This window comes from Stegostoma tigrinum, chromosome 12 (genome assembly GCF_030684315.1).
Source record: "Stegostoma tigrinum isolate sSteTig4 chromosome 12, sSteTig4.hap1, whole genome shotgun sequence".
NCBI lineage: Eukaryota > Metazoa > Chordata > Chondrichthyes > Orectolobiformes > Stegostomatidae > Stegostoma > Stegostoma tigrinum.
The window spans coordinates 42,647,353-42,669,901 of NC_081365.1; the positions used below are offsets into that span (position 1 = coordinate 42,647,353).

The 22,549-nt window shown below is 40.1% G+C and overlaps 1 protein-coding gene across 3 annotated transcripts in view; it reads right to left on the reverse strand.

Moving 5' to 3' along the window:
* kdm6a (lysine (K)-specific demethylase 6A) overlaps positions 1–22,549 on the reverse strand; it is a 221,999-nt gene that overhangs the window by 104,410 nt on the left and 95,040 nt on the right. For all 3 annotated transcript variants that reach the window (XM_048540308.1, XM_048540307.1, XM_048540309.2), the window contains exon 7: positions 19,926–19,980. In XM_048540308.1, the coding sequence (XP_048396265.1) occupies positions 19,926–19,980 (55 nt within the window). The remainder of the gene's footprint in view (positions 1–19,925; positions 19,981–22,549) is intronic.

Genomic DNA, 22,549 nt, shown 5'->3' on the forward strand with positions numbered 1-22,549 from the left:
CTAGCATATGGATGCATTTGGCCATTAGGAAGGTAAATTACATTTTGGGATTTATTGCAGGAAAATTTGAAAACAGGAGTAAAGATTGCTTCAAATGCACAGAAAATTGGTGAAACCACAACTGGAGCACTGTGTGCAGTTTAACTCTCCTTAGGGAAGGAAATCAAACTCGCCAAAGAAGGAATGCATGGATATTCACCAGACCGATCTTTGGGATGATAGGATTGTCCTGAGGAGAGATTGAGAGCACTGGATTTCTCTGAAATTCAATAGAATAGGAGATGACCTCATTGAAATTTACAAAATTCTTAAAGGGCTTGACAAGCTGAATACAGAAAAAACATATTCCCTTGGTTGGGGATGCAGTGGAGAGTGTCTAGAGACAGGCAATAATAACTGACAACAGGCAAGCTATTTAGAATTAAATAACAGAAGAATCGGAATTAGCTACCCAGAAGGCTGTGAAAGGATAAGTATATTCAAGAGAGAAGCAATCTGTCATTTATAAATATACATGACATCAAGGGACATATATATGATGAGAACACAGGGTTGAGGCAGATGATCAGTCACAAAGAATGGCGGGTCAGGTCTCAGCAACTAAATGAACGACAGCAGGTCCTTATTCAAACTTTCCAGGCTCTTCCCTGCTCATGGAGAATTGAGGGGCAATCCAGATTTCAGTACCATCCAGACCAAAGATTCATCACCACTCAAAATCAATTTAAATTTAAAATTAATTTAACTTTAGTTAATGGCCCTGCAGTAATGTGAAATTACTGACATCAAGAATACAAATAGTTTTCTATAAGCTCCCAAATTATCACAGAATGTGTTAAAACAAATAGTAAATAAAAATACTTTTTGTGGGATTTGGAATAAATTATTCTTTCTTCAGGAAGTAAAAATACCTTACAATAGTTCCAGAATAAACAGTTTACAAATAGCTGTTTTGTAGTACAGTACTTGAATAATGCTGGGGAAAGAAAAATGATCGCCAAAGCTTTTCACCTTTTACCTTTCAGGACAAAACCAGCACTTATACTACACATATCAATACGTACATGGGAGCCTACCCCTTGTCGACAGAAAGAACATTTACACAAACTGTACTTGTTTCAACTCAACTCAGATGAGAGCCATTCACTGGTTTATTTGTCAGGACGATGCCGTAATAGTTGTCAACGAGAGTGATGTAAAATTTAAACAAAGCCTGGCAATTAACTGTCAACCATCATTAACTGGTACATTTGCCATGACAATGCCTCTTCCTATCAGAACCTACTTGCCAATCAGATCAGTGCTTTCCTTTCACGGTATAAATGTTGTTCTTTCTCCTTGGTTTACTATGTTTGAAACTGTCTTCATGAGTGCGAGATTAAAAAGCTTTGACAATTTTTTTTTGAGCAACGGCCTAAGTATTGATTCTTGTACTGATTCTGAAAAAGGTAAAGTTTCTTTGTTCACAACATTTTTAAAATAAAAGCTAACATAATCGCAACATTTTTATTTTGTAAGATGGCACGTAGGGAAAAAAAGAGCATTGGTAAGATTGTTAAAACATCAGCACTAGGGTTTAAAATTAATTTTTATTCCAGGATGCTCAAAAACAAAATTTTTTGGTTTTGAAAGTTAACCTAGAGGTACACAGTTCCAAGTCAGTAGGTGTACAGTATGCCTCCCCCTTGCTCTCCCCATTTTGGTCAGTGCTGAGTTTTTGTTTAAATTCAACATCATTGGTTTGTTTGTACATCTGCATATTCAATACCACTACTGACATAATTCTGAAATATGCAATGTTTGTACTGGACAAAACATTCAAAAAATACATTAAAATAAATGAAATGTTCTTCTGTAAACATGCTGTCAATGAGAAAGACATTACCAAGGGTTTTTAAGCCATTAAAACAGAAAAATACAAATACCATTTATTGAAAATAACTGTAAATTGAGAATAATACAATTCACTCAGATTATACTGGTCTCTTTATTCTACAACTGCGATAATTTCTAGCTACTGAAGTGATGTAATGTGATATAAAATACCAACACTGTCAATTAAAATACACAGAATGTTGTCACTGGTTATTCAGAGTTTGCAAATAATCACTATAAACAGCAACTCAAAGCTCCCTCAACAGCATCTTCCAAATCCACAACTACTACTCTCTAAAAGAGGAGAGCAGCAGCTACAAGCACACATGACAACCTGCATGCTTTGCAAAAGCCACACACAATCCTATCTTGCATTTTATATCCTGGGATTTCTTTCCTAGCAGCACTCGTACACCTACTATATTAGGGCCATTTCTTCCATGTGCAAAAAACACTGATGCATACAGATCATAGGAAATGAAGTTTGACTAATTAAAACTATGGACCATAGTTCATTTGATCTTTCTAGGCACAATAATAGACTTGCACCAAAATTTCAAATTATTATATGTTAACGCAAGTAAATGAGTTTACACCTACACAAAACTGTTTATTCATGTGTGGCAAAGTTACATAACTCATAATCAAAGTGTTACAATGGTGCTGGGAAATAAATTATTTATTCCTTACAGATCAGGACTACACAGAATGGAAAAACATGCAATTAATTACTTTCAGAAAGTGTAATATCTGTGGCAATGTAAGCAGATGGGACAGCCAACGTGCACACTAATAACGCTCCACAAATACTAAGTAATAATGAATCAGGGAACTGCTGGAACATATACTAGACTAGGACACCAAGATAAATCTATTTTTTTGTTATTCTTTCATGGAATCTGCGTGCTGCTTGCAGGGCCAGCATTTATTATTCATCCTGAATTATTTTTGAGCAGGTTCATTCTTGAAAATCTGTTGCCCATTTAATTTAGCCACAACACAAATAGCGCCACAGGATTTTTCACATTTGCCCAAGGAAATGGAAAAAAACCATAACATTTGACATTTCTTCTGGAAGACGATGACACATTCAACAATATAATTGTCCAGTCTTGGACTAAAAACATTGCTTGGATAATGTGCTCAAATCCTTCTGATCCAGAAACATTGAAACAAGGTGACAACCTAGAAGTTAGTTCTACAACTCAAGCTGGAGCTTGCCTTGCCTTTGAACAGTCTTACTTTCTCCTTTTATAGCTGTCATTTGGTACGTGCCTTTTCTAAATTACCTTATAAAACAAAAACACACAATTAGTATAAAAACGTAAAATTTGACTAATTAGGTATTGAGGTTAGCAGCGGTCTTACCAATGCCTGAAACATCACCCATTTTGTACATTGAACAATTCAAAGAACTAACTTCTAGGATAACATTTAGGTCCTAGAACAGGGTACAATGGAGACACACCAGAGATGCCTGATTTCAGATGCGACGAATGATTGGAAAAGTTTTGGCTGCTACTTGGAAAAAGGAAAAATAACGCAAAAAAAAAGTTTTTCAATATAGTGGGTTTTGATACAGAAAAAAATATTCCCTCTGTCAAGTGTACCAAAAAACTTGGGAGTCATAATTTCAAAATCACTGATGAAAGATCTAGAGGGAAGATAGGTTTTGTTTTATATGCCTGTACCCAGGACACTACACAAATTACAATGGAAAACAATTCAATTAACCATTTTTAAAAGAATTATGGTTACACAGCCGGGAGTGAAGCACATACATAATTACAAAGATGAACAATATGACGCTAAGCACAACTGCTCCTCTAAAGAACAGACAGTGACATCGAAGACTATCGGGCTTTGTCTTTTGTGCTGTAATTTCCCACAAAACACACAAAATACTCCAACTGAGACCCAAGTAGAGTTTTAGAAGTATCCTGCTTTAGTCCTCTAATCCTCCATTATTCAACCCAGGGGTCCACTTTGACTTTGATTTTTTATTTATTTTCACTAATTTACAGTGACAATACAATAAAATATAGTGAAAAGCTTTCATCTGTCACCACAATACGTACAATTTTGAATAACTTAGGAAAAAAAATCTAGTTTGAACCAAGTCCATCAGTCATGAGCCAGCTCATCATCATCTGCGCCGCTAATCCCTCTGCCTTCAGTTACCTTAACTACTTTCTCATCTCACCTTTCACCTTCAAAGAGTTGTATACATAAATGTCCAGATCGCTCAGTTTCTGCTAGCCCCTTTAAAACTGTAACATTCAGTTCAGTTTATATTATCTTCCCTGTTCTTCCAAGCAAAATGCAACACTTGACAATTATCTCAAATTACACCTAGCACACATCTATTCTTTTCACAAGACACCCTACATTTTATTCAAATGCAACATTATCCTTCTTCATTGTCTACTACATGACAGGTCATGCATACCTCAGCAAACTTTCAAATTATAACCTGTACACCCAACTTCAAATCATTAATGTATCTCAAGATTTCTTCTCCATCAGCACTTATACCATCAATCCCAAGTCTGTAAGAAAATAAAGATAATTCAATTATTAATTAAAAACCCATGAAATATAAATTCCACTTTAAACCAAGACTACAAAGGCAAGTGGAAGACATAAAGCATCTTCAAGGGCAGTCACAAAGTTTCTCCTACCTCTGTAGAGTTTCACGACTTCTCCCCACGCAGTGTTGAATCTACCAAAAGCCTTCACCAATTGCATCACTATGCACAAGTCACCAGATATTATCACCAGCAAGACACACTGACAAATTCTATCCCTCCACTCACCTCAACTCCGATGGTACAAATTTCTGAGATTTCTTTGTCCAACCTTGAATGAACTCCAATATACAGTCCAGCCCACTAATGTTAAACTGACCTCCAGAGAGAGCGCGAGGGCGAGAGCGCGCCAGGGCGAGAGAGAGAGAGCGCGAGAGAGAGAGAGGGGGAGAGAGAGAGAGGGGGAGAGAGAGAGAGGGGGAGAGAGAGAGAGAGAGAGAGAGGGCGAGAGAGAGAGAGAGAGGGCGAGAGAGAGAGGGCGAGAGAGAGAGAGAGAGAGAGAGAGAGAGAGAGAGAGAGAGAGAGAGAGAGAGAGAGAGAGGGCGAGAGAGAGAGAGAGAGGGCGAGAGAGAGAGGGCGAGAGAGAGAGAGAGAGAGAGAGAGAGAGAGAGAGAGAGAGAGGCGAGAGAGAGAGAGAGAGGGCGAGAGAGAGAGAGAGGGCGAGAGAGGGCGAGAGAGAGAGAGAGAGAGGGCGAGAGAGAGAGAGGGCGAGAGAGAGAGAGGGCGAGAGAGAGAGAGAGGGCGAGGGGAGCGAGAGCGAGAGCGATGCTTCTACGAAGAAATTAACTTGAAAATGTCTTTTTCCTACCCAGCTGTAGTAGAATAATCGTAACTCAACACTAGATTGCTCATATGCACATTCCAGAAGCAATTCGATATTAATGGTGGATATAGATTCTTTTCGGAGAACTCTGTTTCACTCTACATTTCAAGGGACCCACAAGAAATGGAGGGTTTATCCCAAAGCACGAGGTTCATCACACAACTATATGTTACAATTTTGTTTTCCGTCCCTGTTCCAAGTGTGCATCCAGGTGGCATTTGACCTTTAATTCCATTTAGCTCCATTAATTTATTTTTGCTAATTAGTTTATTACGATACTTAATCCAACATTTTGAAAATCCACATAATTAAAACCAACTGCAATGTACACATCAACATAAGACAAAAAAAAACTCTTAAATACGATTTCCCTTTAATAATTCCATACTAACTTTCATTTATTGCCACATATGCTTCCATCGCCACTCAAATTGTCTTCAATTATCGCTTCTAAAATTTATCCTGTACAAATTTTAGGATGATGAACGCATTACCATCATCAATAAATACTACAGTCAGCCCAAGTTCATTTGTTTTCACTTACATTTTGCCTGCAAAATGAATTGTGATATCTCCGCATCCATGTCCATTTCATCTGAAAGCTAAGGTATCTTGGAAAACAGATTTTCATTGTTTATCCAGGACAGACTCAAATCTGGGTCACGAGTGGAAGTGATCACGAGGGCACACTTCCACAGGTGTGCATTACTAGATTACTTAAGAAAAATACTTGAATGGAAACAAGTCAATCTGAAACTCATATGGCTGTATTTAAAAGCAATATTTCATTTCTGTTAATTAACTACCCAATTCCACGATGAATTTATGTAGTTTCAACATCTTCCTTATTTGGTTTATAGCTGAGAAGTTTCAGACTGCTAACAGCATTGTGCCCAACATGGTTTTGATACATTGTGACTTACCAACATCTGTCCCCATCAGAAGAATAATCACGATTAAAATGAGGCCAATCGGCACATCAAGTCCATGTCAGCTCCGATAGCTAATCAGTTACTCAAGTCAGTTATTCAGACACTCCATCCTCTCCCTGATGCCCTGCAATTTTGTCTCATTTGGTACTTAACCAATTCTCACTTGAAAGCCACAGCCGAATTTGCCTCTTAAATGATGCATTCCAGTTCTTTACAACTGACTGCATTACTTCCCCACTTTCATTCTGATTCCAAATGCAGAAGATGTATTGAGACGTATAAGATTATTAAGGGATTGGACTCTGTGGAGGCAGGAAGCATGTTTCTGCTGATGGGTGAGTCCAGGATCAGAGGACACAGTTTAAAAATAAGGGGTAGGCCATTTAGAAGAGTTGAGGAAAAACTTCTTCACCCAGAGAGTGGTGGATATATGGAATGCTCTGCCCCAGAAGGCAGTGGAGGCCAACTGTCTGGATGCTTTTAAGAAAGAGATAGACAGAGCTCTTAAAGATAGTGGAATCAAGGGTTATGGGGATAAGGCAGGAACAGGATACTGATTGTGGATGATCAGCCATGATCATAATGAATGGTGGTGCTGACTCGAAGGGCCGAATGGCCTACTCCAGCACCTATTGTCTATTGTCTATTGTAAAATTCAGGTTGTCTTCAGGAAAATTTAAAATTGGAAAAAGTTTGAATCATGCAAGATCAATGAGAATCTCCAAAACAAAACACAAGATTCAATCATAAGCAGCACAATAAATATATACAAAATTATTCTCAAAATAGCTCAGTGTTAGATTGCCATTATTTAGCATTTTGCTTTCAAACAGCACCAGGCAGAAACAAGGTGAAGCTACAACAGCGACCAATCTGCACGTCAAACTGTTTGAGCAGCATGCCTTATATAACTAAGCAATTGCACAGAGAGCAGTTCAAATCAACAGAACTGCAATTCCAACATAATTAGTCAAAAATGCTGTTGTACAATCAACGAGTAATGTGAGAGAAGTTTGATAAGCATCCCCATCCTGAATGATAGGGCAACCAGGCAGATAAATGTAAAAACACCTGCAAACATTTTCAGGCAGAAATGATAAGTGGATGATCCATATCAATCTCCTCCCAAGGTCTTCAGCATCACAGAATCCCTCCTTAGTCAATTTCATTCATTTCCATGAAACAGCTGATCATACTGGATACAACAGAACTATTACTTTGAGGCTGTCATGGCTATTGTTTTCCAGAGCTAGCAATGTCTCTAGCCAACTTGATCCAGTACAGTCACAACACAGCCATCAACTCAATGACATGTAAAGCTTCCCAGGCATGCCCTGTCTCCAAACAAAAAGGACAGATTAAAGCCGGTCATTTACCAGCCCAGTCTACTTTCAATCATCAGTATGTTGACAGGCTGTCAGCAGATGAGAATAACTGCCCTTGACATCAAAGCAACAAATGTAAACTAGAAAGCTTAATTAAACTGAAATCAATGAGAATCAAGGGGAAAATGCTCTATCAGTCGAAGACATGCTTAGCACAAAGGAATGATGATTGGAGACAAATCAGTTTAACCTCAGGAAATTGGGAGAGCTGTCTCACAGACTAGTCAAGCAACAGTGTGACAGTCATACTCACAGAATTATAGCTTACAGATGATGTCCCAGACACCACCATCACCATCCCTGGGGACGTCCTGTCTCAGCACAGATGGCAGCACAGGCATACGCAGTCGGGAGAAAGTTGCCCTGGGAATCCTCAGCTTTGATGTCCAGACCTCAAAGTCTCAAGGCTTCAGTTAAATATGGGCAAGGAAACTTTATTCTGATTACCACGTCCTGTTCTCCCTCAGCTGATGAATCAGTACTCCATCATGTTGAGAAAGACTTGGAGGTGGTACAGGAGGACATGGGCACAAAATGTACTCTAGGTGGGGGAATTTCAATGTTCAACACCGACAGTTTCTCAACAGCTTACTGATCAAGTTGGTCAGGTCCTAAAAGACATCTGTTAGACTGGGTTTGCAGCAGGGAACCAATAAGAGGGAAAAACATACTTGACCTCATCCTTGCCTATCTACCAGTGCCAGATGCGTCTGTTCATGACAGCATCAATGAGAGAGACAACTGCAGTCCTTATGAAAATTAAGTCCTGTCTTCACATTGAAGATACATTTCATCATGCTATATGGCACAATCATCATTCTAAATCCAACAGACTTGGAACAAATCTAGCAACTCAAAATTGGACATCCATGAGGTGCTATGGAGCAAAAGCAACAGGATTGTACTCCAACACAATCTGCAATCTGAGGGCACAGCATATTCCCCACTCAACCATTACCATGAAGCCAGGGGATCACCCTTGGTTCAATGGAGAGTGTAGGAGGGCATTCCTGAAAATGAGGTTATCAATCTGTGAAGTTACCAAACAGGCTACTTGCATGCCAAACAGTATAAACAGCAAATGATAACCAGAACCAAACAATCCCACAACCAGCAGATATAAGCTCTGTAGTCCACCCACATCGAGTCATGAATGGTGGTAAACAATTAAACAAATCACTGGAGGAGAAGGCTCCACAATTACTCCCATCCACAATGATAGAAGAGCTGAGCGCATCAATGCAAAAGACAAGACTGAAGCATTCACAGCAATCTTCAGCCACAAGTACCAAGTGGGTTAGTCATGTCGGCCTCCTCCAGTGATCCCCAACATTACAGATACCAGTCTTCAACCAATTTGAATCATTCCAGCTGATATCAAGAAACGGTTGGCGATACTGGATACTGCAAATGCTATGGGTCTTGACAACATTCCAGCAACTGCATTAAAGACTTATTCTCCAAAGCCTGTTGCTCACCTAGCCAAGCTCTTTCAGTACAACACTGGCATCTACTGGACAATGTGGAAATTTGTCTTATAAATAAAAAGCAGGACAAATCCAGCCTGGGCAATTACGGCCCATTAGTCCACTCTCCATCATCAGTAAAGTTATGGAAGGTACCATCAACAATGCTATCAAGCAGCACCTGCTCAGCAATGTCCAGTTTGGGTTTGGCCAGGGCCACTCAGCTCCTGATCTCATTACAGCCTTGGTTCAAACACAGACAAAAGAGCTAAATTCAGAGGTGAGGTGAAAGCAATAGCCCTTGACATCAAGGCCACATTCGAATGAGTGTAGCATCAAGGAGCCCTAGCAAAACTAGAATCAATGGGTATCAGGGAGCAAACACCCTGCTGGTTGGACTCATACCTGGAAAATAGGAAGTTGGCTGTAGTTATTGGAGGTCAGTCACCTAAGCTTCAGGACATCTCTGCAGGAGTTACTCAGGTTAGTGTCCTGGGCCTAACCATCTTCAGCTGCTTCACTGAACTTCCCTCCATCATAAAGTCAGAAGTGGGAATGTTCACCAATGATTGCACGATGGTCAGCGCCATTTGCAACTCCTCAGATCCTGAAGCAGTCCACATTAAAATGCAACAAGATCTGGACAATATGCAAGCTTGGGCTGACAAGTGGCAAGTAACATCTGCAGCTCACAAAAGCCAGGCTATGACCATCAATAAGAGATAATCTCACTACTGCCTGGTGACATACAATGGTATTATAGTGAATGTCCCATAATCAACTCTCTGGGTGTCTTCATTGGCTAGAAACCCAACTAACGTGCCATTTAAACAAGTAGCTACGACAGCAGGTCAGAAGTTAGGAATACTGTAACGAGTAACTCACCTCTCGACTCCCCATCTATAAGGCACAAGTCAGCAGTGGGATGGAATGCTCCCCACTTGCCTGATGCGTACAGCTCCAACAATACTCAAAAAGCTTGACACCATCCAGGTCAAAGTATCATGCTTGATTTGTACTACATCCACAAGTATCCACTCCCTCCACCAACGACACTCAGTAGCAGCAGCACGTGCTATCTACAAGATGCACTGCAGAAATTCAAAAATCCTCAGGCAGTGCTTTCCAAACCCACTACACCTTCCGTCTAGAAGTACAAGGTCAGCAACTACATGGGAAGACCACTACCTCCAAGCTACTCACCATCCTGACTTGGAAGTATATGTCCAATCCTTCACTGTCGCTGGGTCAATATCCTGGAATTCCCCCTCTAATGGCACTGTATGTCAGCTCACGGCAGGTCCAAGGCAGCAACTCATCACCACCTTCTCAAGGGCAACTACGTCCAGGCAATAAGTATTGGCCAGCCAGCAACAACCACATCCCACACATGAATAAATAAATATTTCTGGATCACGACCTCAGTCAAACAGTTTTCAGCTGCTTAATAAATGCAACATAAATACAAAAACCAAATTGTTGCTTATGCATTCCAAGGCAAATAACTAATTTCCTCAATCTCTAAGTCTTTTGCACTGCCCTCTTTTCCCACAACTCAATTTGCAACAAGACAAAAGCAAATGAATTGTAAATGTGAGGTTTTGCATTTTGGAAAAAAGAATACAGGCATGGACTATTTTCTAAATGGTGAGAAAATTCGCAAAGCAGAAGTACAAAGGGATCTGGGAGTGTTGGTCCAGGATTCTCTAAAGGCTAACTTGCAGGTAGAGTCTGTAATTAAGAAAGCAAATGTAACGTTGTCGTTTATCTCAAGAGGGTTGGAATATAAAAGCAGCGATGTGCTTCTGAGGCTTTATAAAGCTCTAGTTAGGCCCCATTTAGAATACTGTGTCCAATTTTGGGCCCCACACCTCAGGAAGGACACACTAGCCCTGGAGCGTGTCCAGCGGAGATTCACACGGATGATCCCTGGAATGGTAGGTTTAACGTATGATGAACAGCTAAGGATCCTGGGATTGTACTCATTAGAGTTTAGAAGGTTGAGGGGAGATCTATTAGAAACTTACAAGATAATGTATGGCTTAGAAGGGGTGGATGCTGGGAAGCTGTTTCCGTTAGGCAGGGAGACTAGGACCCGTGGGCACAGCCTTAAAATTAGAGGGGGTAAATTTAAAACTGAAATGAGACGACATTTCTTCAACCAGAGCGGTGGGCTTGTGGAATTCATTGCCACGGAGTGCAGTGGAGGCCGGGACATTGGATGCCTTCAAGGCAGAGATCGACAAATTCTTGATCTCAGAAGGAATCAAGGGCTACGGGGAGAGTGCAGGCCAGTCGAGTTGAAATGCCCATCAGCCATGATTTAAATGGCGGAGTGGACTTGATGGGCCAAATGGCCTTACTTCCACTCCTATGTCTTATGGTCTTATGGAATTAGGCATGGCAGAAGAATGTTTTGCTTTCAAGATTTCTCCACCATTCAGTAAGATCCTGTCATCCACATTCCTGTCAATTCCCAATGGCCTATGAGTTTCTTGTCAGTCAAGGATATATCAAACCTCATTCTTAAAAATATTCAAATACACTCAATCCATTGTTCTCTGGGGAGAAGAATTCCAAGAATAGTCAACCCTCGAAGAATTTCTCCTCATTTTACTCTTAAACAGGAATGCCTTATTTTTAAAATAGAGTCCCTTAGTTCCAGTCCCCACAAGGGGCCATGATGTCAATTCCCCTCAGAACATCATCTTTCAATCAAATTGAGAGTCTGAAACTTGGATACAGGCTAGGCTAGGATAGGATATGGAGGCTCATGACCTGCGCCTACATGCCTAGTTGCAGCTAGAAGCAACTGCCTGATGAATGCTCTTGGTAACTTAGACGGCAACAAGATGGCTTCTCGATGCAAGTTAGCACAACGAAATGGCTTCTAGGCTGCGAACTGTTAATTCTGCTAGAGCTGCATAAATAGCTAATCCTCAGACTGTTGCAAAGAAAGATTAGCAATGTGTCATTTAGAATACAGCAGTAACTTGATAAGATAAAGAAGTATTAACTGCTCTAACTGACCTTCGAGTGCAGGTGCAGCGGCACTGTGTAGAAATAGAAATAGAAATAGAACATTACAGCGCAGTACAGGCCCTTCGGCCCTCGATGTTGTGCCGACCTGTCGTACCAATCTCAAGCCCATCTAACCTACTCTATTCCACATGTGTCCATATGCTTGTCCAATTGTAACTTAAATGTACCTAAAGTTGGCGAATCTACTACCGTTGCAGGCAAAGCGTTCCATTCCCTTACTACTCTCTGAGTAAAGAAACTACCTCTGACATCTGTCCTATATCTTTCACCCCTCAATTTAAAGCTATGCCCCCTCGTGCTCACCGTCACCATCCTAGGAAAAAGGCTCTCCCTATCCACCCTATCTAACCCTCTGATTATTTTATATGTTTCAATTAAGTCACCTCTCAACCTTCTTCTCTCTAATGAAAACAGCCTCAAGTCCCTCAGCCTTTCCTCATAAGACCTTCCCTCCATACCAGGCAACATCCTAGTAAATCTCCTCTGCACCCTTTCCAAAGCTTCCACATCCTTCTTATAATGCGGTGACCAGAACTGTACACAATACTCCAAGTGCGGCTGCACCAGAGTTTTGTACAGCTGCAGCATAACCTCTTGGTTCCGGAACTCAATCCCTCTATTAATAAAAGCTAAAACACTGTATGCCTTCTTAACAGCCCTGTCAACCTGGGTGGCAACTTTCAAGGAGATAAGTGTAGCGAGATAAAAGTGACCTAAGCGCTGTGACATAAGTTGTTTATCAGTTAGTTAATATCATTGGACCTAGTAACTGCCAATGAAGCAATATCACATATTGATTGGTAATTGTTTGAATGTACTGTGCAATCACACGCTGTACCCTGCTTTAAGAAAAATGTAAAAGTGTCTTTGTATTAAGCTGTGTGCAGTTCCTCCGGCGAATACGGAAGTGCTCAACCTCTGTGTTTCCGGATTCTCTGTACCCGGCCATATGAAGAAATAAAGAGTAAAGCCTTAAACAGCCAGGCCAACTGTGAGTGTTTATTGATTGATCGTGGAACTGAGACCCCCCTGCCGGGGGTCTAGATTTTCAAAATCACTTCTCATTCTTCTATACTTCATCCCATCCAATCTTTCTTCATAAGATTACCCTTCAAGAACTTGGGTATCAGTCAAATAAATACAGTAATCCAGGTGTGGACTCTGCAATGTCTGCACAACTTAGCAAAATACTTTTACATTCTATTCTTCAAGCAAAAACATTCCATTTGCCTTTTTGGTCACTTGCTGTACCTGCATATTAATGCTTTATTATATAAAGGACACACAGATCCCCACATCCAGAGTCCGTAGTCCCTCCCCATCTAAACAGAATGCTACTTTTCTATTCTTCCTGTTTCATGTTTGCTCACAGGATACTCCATCTGCAAATTTTATACTTGCTCACTTAAAATATATACAACCTTTTATAGGCCCATGTCCTTTTCACAACTTGTATTCCTATGTCATCATTGGCAAATTTAGCAACCATATGCCCTCTTATTTAAGTAATTAATACAAATTATCAATAGTTGGGGCCCTAGCCTTGGTCTCTGTGACACTCCACTTGTCACATTTTCCCAATCTGTAAATGAACTATTTTCAGTTTCCCATTAGCTAACCAACTCTTTATTCAATGCTCACGTTTACCCCTGACATCATAGGTTCCTAATTTCCATAGTAATTCTGCTGCGGTACCAAGTCAAACTCCTCTTGGAAATCTTGAAAGTACAGCACATTAACAGGATTTTCTTTATCTATTGACAAGGTTGTTACTTCTTCAGAGAAATCCAATAAGTTAATCAAGTATGATTTTCCTTTCTCAAAATCATGTTGACTCTGCACGATTGTATTGTCATTTTCTAAATACCTGGTTATAACTGCATCAAAACTAGATTCCAGCAATTTCCCTGTAACAGATGGCAGAACAACCGGTGTCTCATATTCGGTGTCCATCCTTTTCTGATGACAGCAATCACAATTGCTATTTTCTAATCTGAAGAGACTTTACTAGAATCTATCAAATTCTGGAAAAGTAACATTATATACACACTATCACAGCAACCACTTCTTTTTAAGACTCTACAGCGAAGTTAATCGGAACATTGGGACTTGTCAGCTTTTTCTTCCAGTAACTTTCTCAGCACCCAATCCCTGTTGATTGTAACTGTTTTAAATTCCTCCTCCCTCTTACCTCCTGATTCACCACTGCTCTGGGATGTTATTGGATCTTCTACAGTGAAGACATATGCAAAATGTTAAATTCACCTCTTATTTTCTGTTTTCCATTATAAATTGCCAGATTGTCACTCCCGAGGATCAATGCTCACCTTACTCTTTTCCTTCCTTGGAGAAATGCTTACTGATTTTTTGGTTTCTAGTTAACTTTCTCACATATTCCAATTCTCCTTTCCTTATTAATCTTGCTATAATCATTCACTGTTTTTACTTTTCGTAAGACCTATCTTCTTACCGGTTATTCATCGTTGCAGGATAGTATATTTTTCCTTCCAATTTAATACTACCCTTAATTTTCTTAGGCAGCCATGGAAACGTCCTACCTTTAGAGTCAGTCTTACTCATTGGAATGTATTTTTGTATATGTGAAATAGCTCTTTATATATCTGACAATGTATCTCTTACTGACCTATCACAAACTAATGTCTGTGTTCATTTTAGCCAGTTTCATCTTCATACCTTCATTCTTGCCCTCGAATCACACAACACGGAAACAGACCCTTCGGTCCAACCAGACTATGCTGAACATAATCTCAAACTAAACTAGTCTCGCCTACCTGCTGCTGGCCCATATCCCTCTAATACCTTCCCTATTCATGTAATTATCCAAATGTCTTTTAAATGTTGTAATTGTACCCACATCCACCACTTCCTGAGGAAGTTCAATCCACACACGAACCACCCTCTGTAAAAAAGAATTGCCCCTTCTGTCTTTTTTAAAATTTCACTGCTCTCACCTTTAAAGATGTGTCCCCTAGTCTTGAAAAACCCCATTCTAGGGAAAAGGCAACTATCATTAACCCTATTTATACCCCTTATTATTTTATTAACTGATGTACGGTCACCACTCAACTTCCTATGCTCGAGTCAAAAAAGTCCCAACCTATCAAGTGTTCAAAGAACACAGAACAGTACAAGCCCTTTGGACCACAGTGTTGTGCCGACCTATTATGCTATTCAATGATCAAACTACCCTGCATTCCCTTCATTTTACTATCATCCATTTGCCTATCCAAGCATTACTTAAATATCCCAAATGTATCTGACTCCAGTATCACTGTCAGCAGCACATTCATGCTCCCACCACTCTGTGTAAAGAACCTACTTCTGACATCTCCAATATACCTTCCTCCAATCACCTTACAATTATGCCCCTGTGGTAGTCATTTTCACCCTGGGAAAAAGTCTCTAGCTATCCACTCTATCTATGCCTCATCATCTTGTACACCTCTATCAAGGCACCCCTCATCCATCTTTGCTCAAATAAGCCCCAGATCCCTCAACCTTTCATCATAAGGCCTACCCTTCAGTACAGGCAGCATCCTGGTAAATCTCCTCTGCACCATCTCTAAAGCTTCCACATCCTTCCTATTGTGAGGCAACCAGAACTGAACACCATAAGAACTAGGAGGAGGAGTAGGCCATCAGGCCCCTCAAGCCTGCCCTGCCATTTAATAAGATCATGCCTGATCTTTTTGAGACTCAGCTCCACCTAGCTCACTAAAACTCTTAATTCCTTTACTGTTCAAAAATTTATCTAGCCTTGCCTTAAACACATTGTGAGGTAGCTTCAACTGCTTCACTGGGCAGGAAATTCCACAGATTCACAACCCTTTGGATGAAGAAGTTCCTCCTGACCTCAGTCCTACCTTTCCCTTTATTTTGAGGTTATGCCCCCTAGTTTCACCTGCTAGTGGAAACAACCTCCCAGCCTCCACCTTATCTATTTCTTTCATAATCGTATGTTTCTATAAGATTGCCCTTCTTGCTTCTGAATTCCAATGAGTATAATCCCAGCCTACTCAGTTTCTCCTCCGAATCCAATCTTCTCAACTCTGGAACCAACCAAGTGAATCTCCTCTGCACCCCTTCCAGTGCTACTACATCCCTTCTCAAGTAAGGAGACCAAAGCTGCGCACAGTACTCCAGGTGTAGCCTCACCAGGACCCCATACAGCTGCAGCACAACCTCCCTGTTTTTAAACTCCATCCCTCTAGCAATGACAGACAAAATTCCATTTCCCTTTTTAATTACCTGCTGCACCTTCAATCCTACTTTTAGTAATTCATTCACAAGGACACCCAAGTGCCTCTGCACAGCAGCATGCTGCAATTTTTCACCATTTAAAACATAGTCCATTTTGCTGTTATTCTTACCAAAATGGATGACCTCACACTTATTGGAATATCCAATATTCCAAGTGTGGTCTAACTAGGGTTTTATAGAGCTGCAGCATTACCTGGCAGCTCTTTAACTCAATTCCCCTGCCAATGAAAGCCAATACACCATTCACCTTCTTAACGACTATGTAGGATCTATGGACATTGACCCCAAGATCCCTCTGTTCCTCCACAATGCCAAGAATCCTGCCATTAAACCTGTATTCTGCATCCAAATTCGACCTTCCAAAATAAATCACTTCACACTTTTCTGGACTGAATTTCATCTGCCAATTCTTTGAACAGGAACTGCATCAAATAGCAAACCTAGAATCAACAGTTATCAGGGCAAAAACTCTCCATTAGCCAAAGGCATACTCTGTATAACAGATGGGTGTGGTTGTTGGAGGTCGATCATCTCAATTCTAGGACATGACTGTAGGCATTCTTCAGGGTAATGCTCTAGGCTCAACCATCTTCAGGTGCTTCACAAATGACCTTCAATCATCATTAGTTCATAAATAGAAGTGTGTGACTGGACAACATGCAGCCCTATTCACAAATCCTCAGTTATTGAAGCAGCCCGTGTCCATATGCAAACAGAAATGAACAACGCGCACACATGGGCGACAATTAATATTCACAATTCAAACAGCACTGTGTCTGTTTACATCCCCAAGGACGGCATCAATTTAATAAGGCAGCTCACCACCACTTTCTCAAGGGCAATGTATAATTGCCAAAAATACTAGTTCAGGTAATGACCATCTCTGATAAGAAAGCATCTAACCATCATCCCTTAACATTCACTAAATCCTTCACCATCAACCTTCTGGCATTTCCCATTTTCCAGAAATGGAACTGCATCAGCAAAATAAATATTGTGGATACAAGAGTACACCAGAGGCTGACAATTCTGTGGAAGGCAATTCATCCTGTTTCCTCAATGCCTGTCCACCATCCAGCAGGGTAAAATCAGGAGTGACTGCACTTGCCTGGATGAGTGAAGTTCCCACAATATTCAAATAGCTGGACACTAAGGACAAAGCAACCCAGTAGATTGGTACCTACTTGTTACCTCTAGTAATCACTTCATTTGCGACTGATGCAAAGTAGTTATGGTGTGTACTAGCTACAAGATGCACTGCAGCAAATCACTTTCGACAATGCTACCACGGGTCTTCTCCTCTGGTTAGGGGAGTCCAAAACTAGAGGGGATAGGTTTAGGTGAGGGGGGAAAGATTGTGTGCCTAGAATGAACTGCCCAAACAAGTAAAGGAGGCTGGCACAATTACAACATTTAAAAGGCATCTGGCTGGGTATATGAATAGGAAGGGGCGAGGGTGGGTATGGGCCAAATGCTGGCGTGTGGTATGACTATAATAATACATTATTTGGGTAAGAAATTTAACCCTGGCTGAAAGAAGAAAAAAACCCATCAATTAAGGTATCTTGAAACTCAGGGAAAACAGTCTTCGGTAGGTGCATCAGAATTGCCTGACTTAAATGACATATAGTTTTCTTTGACCATATCGAACCATTGCAGAGACTAATTTTTAAAGTGGACTGTGTAAAGTGGACTGTGTAAAGTGGACTGTGTAAAGTGGACTGTGTAAAGTGGACTGTGTAAAGTGGACTGTGTAAAGTGGACTGTGTAAAGTGGACTGTGTAAAGTGGACTGTGTAAAGTGGACTGTGTAAAGTGGACTGTGTAAAGTGGACTGTGTAAAGTGGACTGTGTAAAGTGGACTGTGTAAAGTGGACTGTGTAAAGTGGACTGTGTAAAGTGGACTGTGTAAAGTGGACTGTGTAAAGTGGACTGTGTAAAGTGGACTGTGTAAAGTGGACTGTGTAAAGTGGACTGTGTAAAGTGGACTGTGTAAAGTGGACTGTGTAAAGTGGACTGTGTAAAGTGGACTGTGTAAAGTGGACTGTGTAAAGTGGACTGTGTAAAGTGGACTGTGTAAAGTGGACTGTGTAAAGTGGACTGTGTAAAGTGGACTGTGTAAAGTGGACTGTGTAAAGTGGACTGTGTAAAGTGGACTGTGTAAAGTGGACTGTGTAAAGTGGACTGTGTAAAGTGGACTGTGTAAAGTGGACTGTGTAAAGTGGACTGTGTAAAGTGGACTGTGTAAAGTGGACTGTGTAAAGTGGACTGTGTAAAGTGGACTGTGTAAAGTGGACTGTGTAAAGTGGACTGTGTAAAGTGGACTGTGTAAAGTGGACTGTGTAAAGTGGACTGTGTAAAGTGGACTGTGTAAAGTGGACTGTGTAAAGTGGACTGTGTAAAGTGGACTGTGTAAAGTGGACTGTGTAAAGTGGACTGTGTAAAGTGGACTGTGTAAAGTGGACTGTGTAAAGTGGACTGTGTAAAGTGGACCTGATCTATTGACATTTGACACACTTTATAAATTCATCATCACCAGAAAAAGGCACCAGCTGATTTTCATCAGTACTGCTTGGGATTAGAGGGGATTAGTATTTTGATGCCTAAATGAGTAATTGAGCATATAGCTACACGCACACACACGCACACGATTATCCATCTACAATTAGGGCATCTGAAAATGAATATATACAGCTACAACAGAAAATTAGATCAGGAATGTGAACGGACAGCAATGGTTTGCTTATTACTGTCCATTCTCATCGTCCTTCCAGAATTCAAATATTAGTAAATGCCTTCCATCTGAGCTACAAATAAAATAATTTGTAATAATCCGTAAAGAATGCTGCACATAATAAAACTACCACACATAGCAATGAACAAACTAATCAATATGGGCTCTTCAAGTAATGTGGAAGAGATGGGATATAAACAATGCAAATGCAACACCTTCACTTTTGGAGGCTGCACATGAATTCCTATTGCAGAGAAAAATTGTCAAGTGGAGAGGAACTCCTTAGATCCACAGTTTCAACTAATACCCATCTAATACTTTAGAATGCTGGGCAACAATATTATTCAGCTGGATCCAATGCAAGATTTTATGAATTATGATGATGTACCAACTGTACCTTAAATGCTTACATGTTCTTTTAACTCAACTGATAAATTTTAAGGATTTCAAAAAGACTTTACTTCCTTAACCTGCAGCCACCTATCATACCAAGTGTAATACACAGTTAAATGTATGCAGTTCAACTAAATTCCTGCATGTTTTGGAATTAATCCTAAGCACCACTCTGAACTTTTGGGGTTTTGAGCATAATCTGCAAAACAAAGTGTTAATTTAGAAATCCATACTTTAAACACAAAATGATGCGCACAATTTTGCCTACATTTAAACTGGCAATTAAGCACAAGGAATAAAATAATTAATAGGAATTCAGTGAATTTTAGATCCATGTTAGTTTTGAACATACACATTTGCAAAGTATTCACCCCACACCCAAGTTTATCAAAAATATAATTACTTACTTTCTGCTTTGGACAGAGTGCAAGGATTGGAATCAATCAATGCCAACTGAAAATGCTGCAGATAAAATGAATATCAATACAAAATTAGTACACAAAGGTAAGCAGATCTAAAGTGACAAAGGATACTAGGAAAAGCAACACTAAAAGATACTATAAATTTTCTGATATTTGTACCCATCAGGAACAAAACCAAATGCAGAAAAACATTACATGGCGGCAACTTTTATCGTCAAAAATCTCAAAACAGTGCAATTTAGTAATTAGTAAACCTCAAGCTAATCATGGGGTCTAATCCCAAAAATCGTAGCTGGTGGAATTTAAATTCAATTACTAAGTATGGAAAATAAAATTAATTTCAGTGTCAGCAGCATTGGCAATTATCACTTTTTTTTGTAAAAACCCATCTGAGTAGAGGATGCCTTAAAAAACTAAAAAGGAGGAAAACTAATTATGCAAGTACATTGGCAAAAAACATAAAAACAACAACAGTGCCAATGAAAATGAAAAGAGAATTGCCAAAGTAAATAAGAGACCCTTGGATGATGCAACTGAAATAATGAGGAACAAGGAATTGGTAGATAATTTAAACAAATTTCATTCATTTCAATCCTAGTTGTAGTCATTCCTCAAGTCCTAAACCCAACCATCATCAGCTTCTTCAATGACCTTTCCTTCATCATAAGGGTCAGAATTAGGGATGTCCACAGACCAGAAACTAAGATGGGCGACACAGTGTTTCAGCATTGTTGCGTCACAGTGCAAAGGACCCAGGTTCAATTCCAGCCTCAATCGATTGTCAATGTGGAGTTTGCACATTCTTCCCATGTTTCCATAGGTTTCCTCCAGGTGGCCTGGTTTCCTCCCACAGTCCAAAGATGTGCAGTTAGCTGGACTAGCCATGCTAAATTGTCCACAGCGTCCAGGGATGTGTAGGCTAGGTGGATTAGCCACAGGAAATGCAAGGTTACAGGGATACGGTAGGTGTGTGGGCCTGGGTGGGACTCTTCAGTGTGTCAGTGTGGACTCAAAGGGCTGAATGGCCTGCTTTCACACTGTAGGAATTCTATGAACTGGACAAGCCATAAGCAGAGTGGCTATGAGGAATTTTGTGGCATGTACATCTTCTTCCACCACCCCAATGCCTGTCCACCATCTACAAAGGTGGAAGTCAAGATCACTGCAAATCCTATAAAACTCAAGCAGCTCAATGCAATCTAAGTTTAGCACTAAAATGCGTCCCCTCTGCAACTACATAGAGTCACTGCATCTTGTAGATTGTGCCAGCAGATAGTGATAAAGTAGCAATTCACCCAAAATTCCTTCTACGGGACCTTCCAAAGCATGACCTCTACATCGCAAAGGACAAGGGCTGCAGATACACGAGGATACCCCAAATTGCAAACTGCCCTCAAAACAACACACAATGACTTGGATCTGCATTTAAATCATGCATCTCCTGTCCTAATAGCACACTTGAGCGTCCCTACAGCCCAAGCACTGCAGGGGTCCAAGAGCCACGAATTTCTCCTGGCAAATAGGGCTGGGTAATAATTGCTGGTTTCACCAACAATTCCCATATCCTATGAATGAATGTGTTGATATATATTAGAGGGAGAGGGCTAGTGAGAGCATGTAATTGTTAAATTATATATTATATGCAAATAGAACTAAAAAACTAACGTAAATTTTTTTGAAAATAAACAAACCAAACAAATTTCTCAAAGCTTTCCACCCTCACCACAACTCTTGGATCCCTTTAGCCCACAGGTACTGTATCCAATTCTGCCTTAAAAATCATACAATGCTTTGACCTCGACTATTTTCTAAGGCAGCAAATTCAACAGGCTCTCCACTCCCTGGGTGAGGAAATTTCTCATCTCATTCCTAAATGGTTCATCTTGTATTCTTAGCCTGGGACCTCTGGCTCTGGATTCCCTATCATTGGGAACATCTGTCCTGCATACACCATGTCTAATCAAGCTACCAAATAGTCTACTCCTGCTTCTGTTTCTCACAATCTTATAAGCTAGACAACAAATATAATTATAACATGATGACTGTTTTATATCATGGATATTATTTTTTCTACATTAAAGAAATTTATAAACAGAAAGAAAATCATGGTTCATGAATACATTTGCATTTATTCTATTTAAATGTTACATTTTGTCATTTATTACATTAATACAAACCTAAAAAGACCTTTTTAAAAGTAATCTCTTGTTATTTATAAATAAAAAACCCACCATTTTAACTACTCTCATTGGTATATCAACTCTAGTGGTTTCAATCATCAAGTTCACTTTTAATTGACCTTAAAATGTGGCTTGATCAGACACTTTCTTCAAAATGGCCATCTAAACAATCATTTATGAAGGGGTAGGTTAATATTGGCAACTATCATTCTGATTTCGGGCTATGAGCAAGGCTGAAGAAGCCTGTCAAGCAATCTGACCGGTGAAAAGATCATAGAAGCCATTTAATAGCACAACATAAAACAGCTGAAGTAAATTATAATGGCTTTTTGTTCAAACTTACAGACTGGCCAATTCAGAACGCAGAAAATGGCTGTATTCTAAACAGCAAGATCCAATGGGTAAAAATGGTCTTCAGATATTATTTAA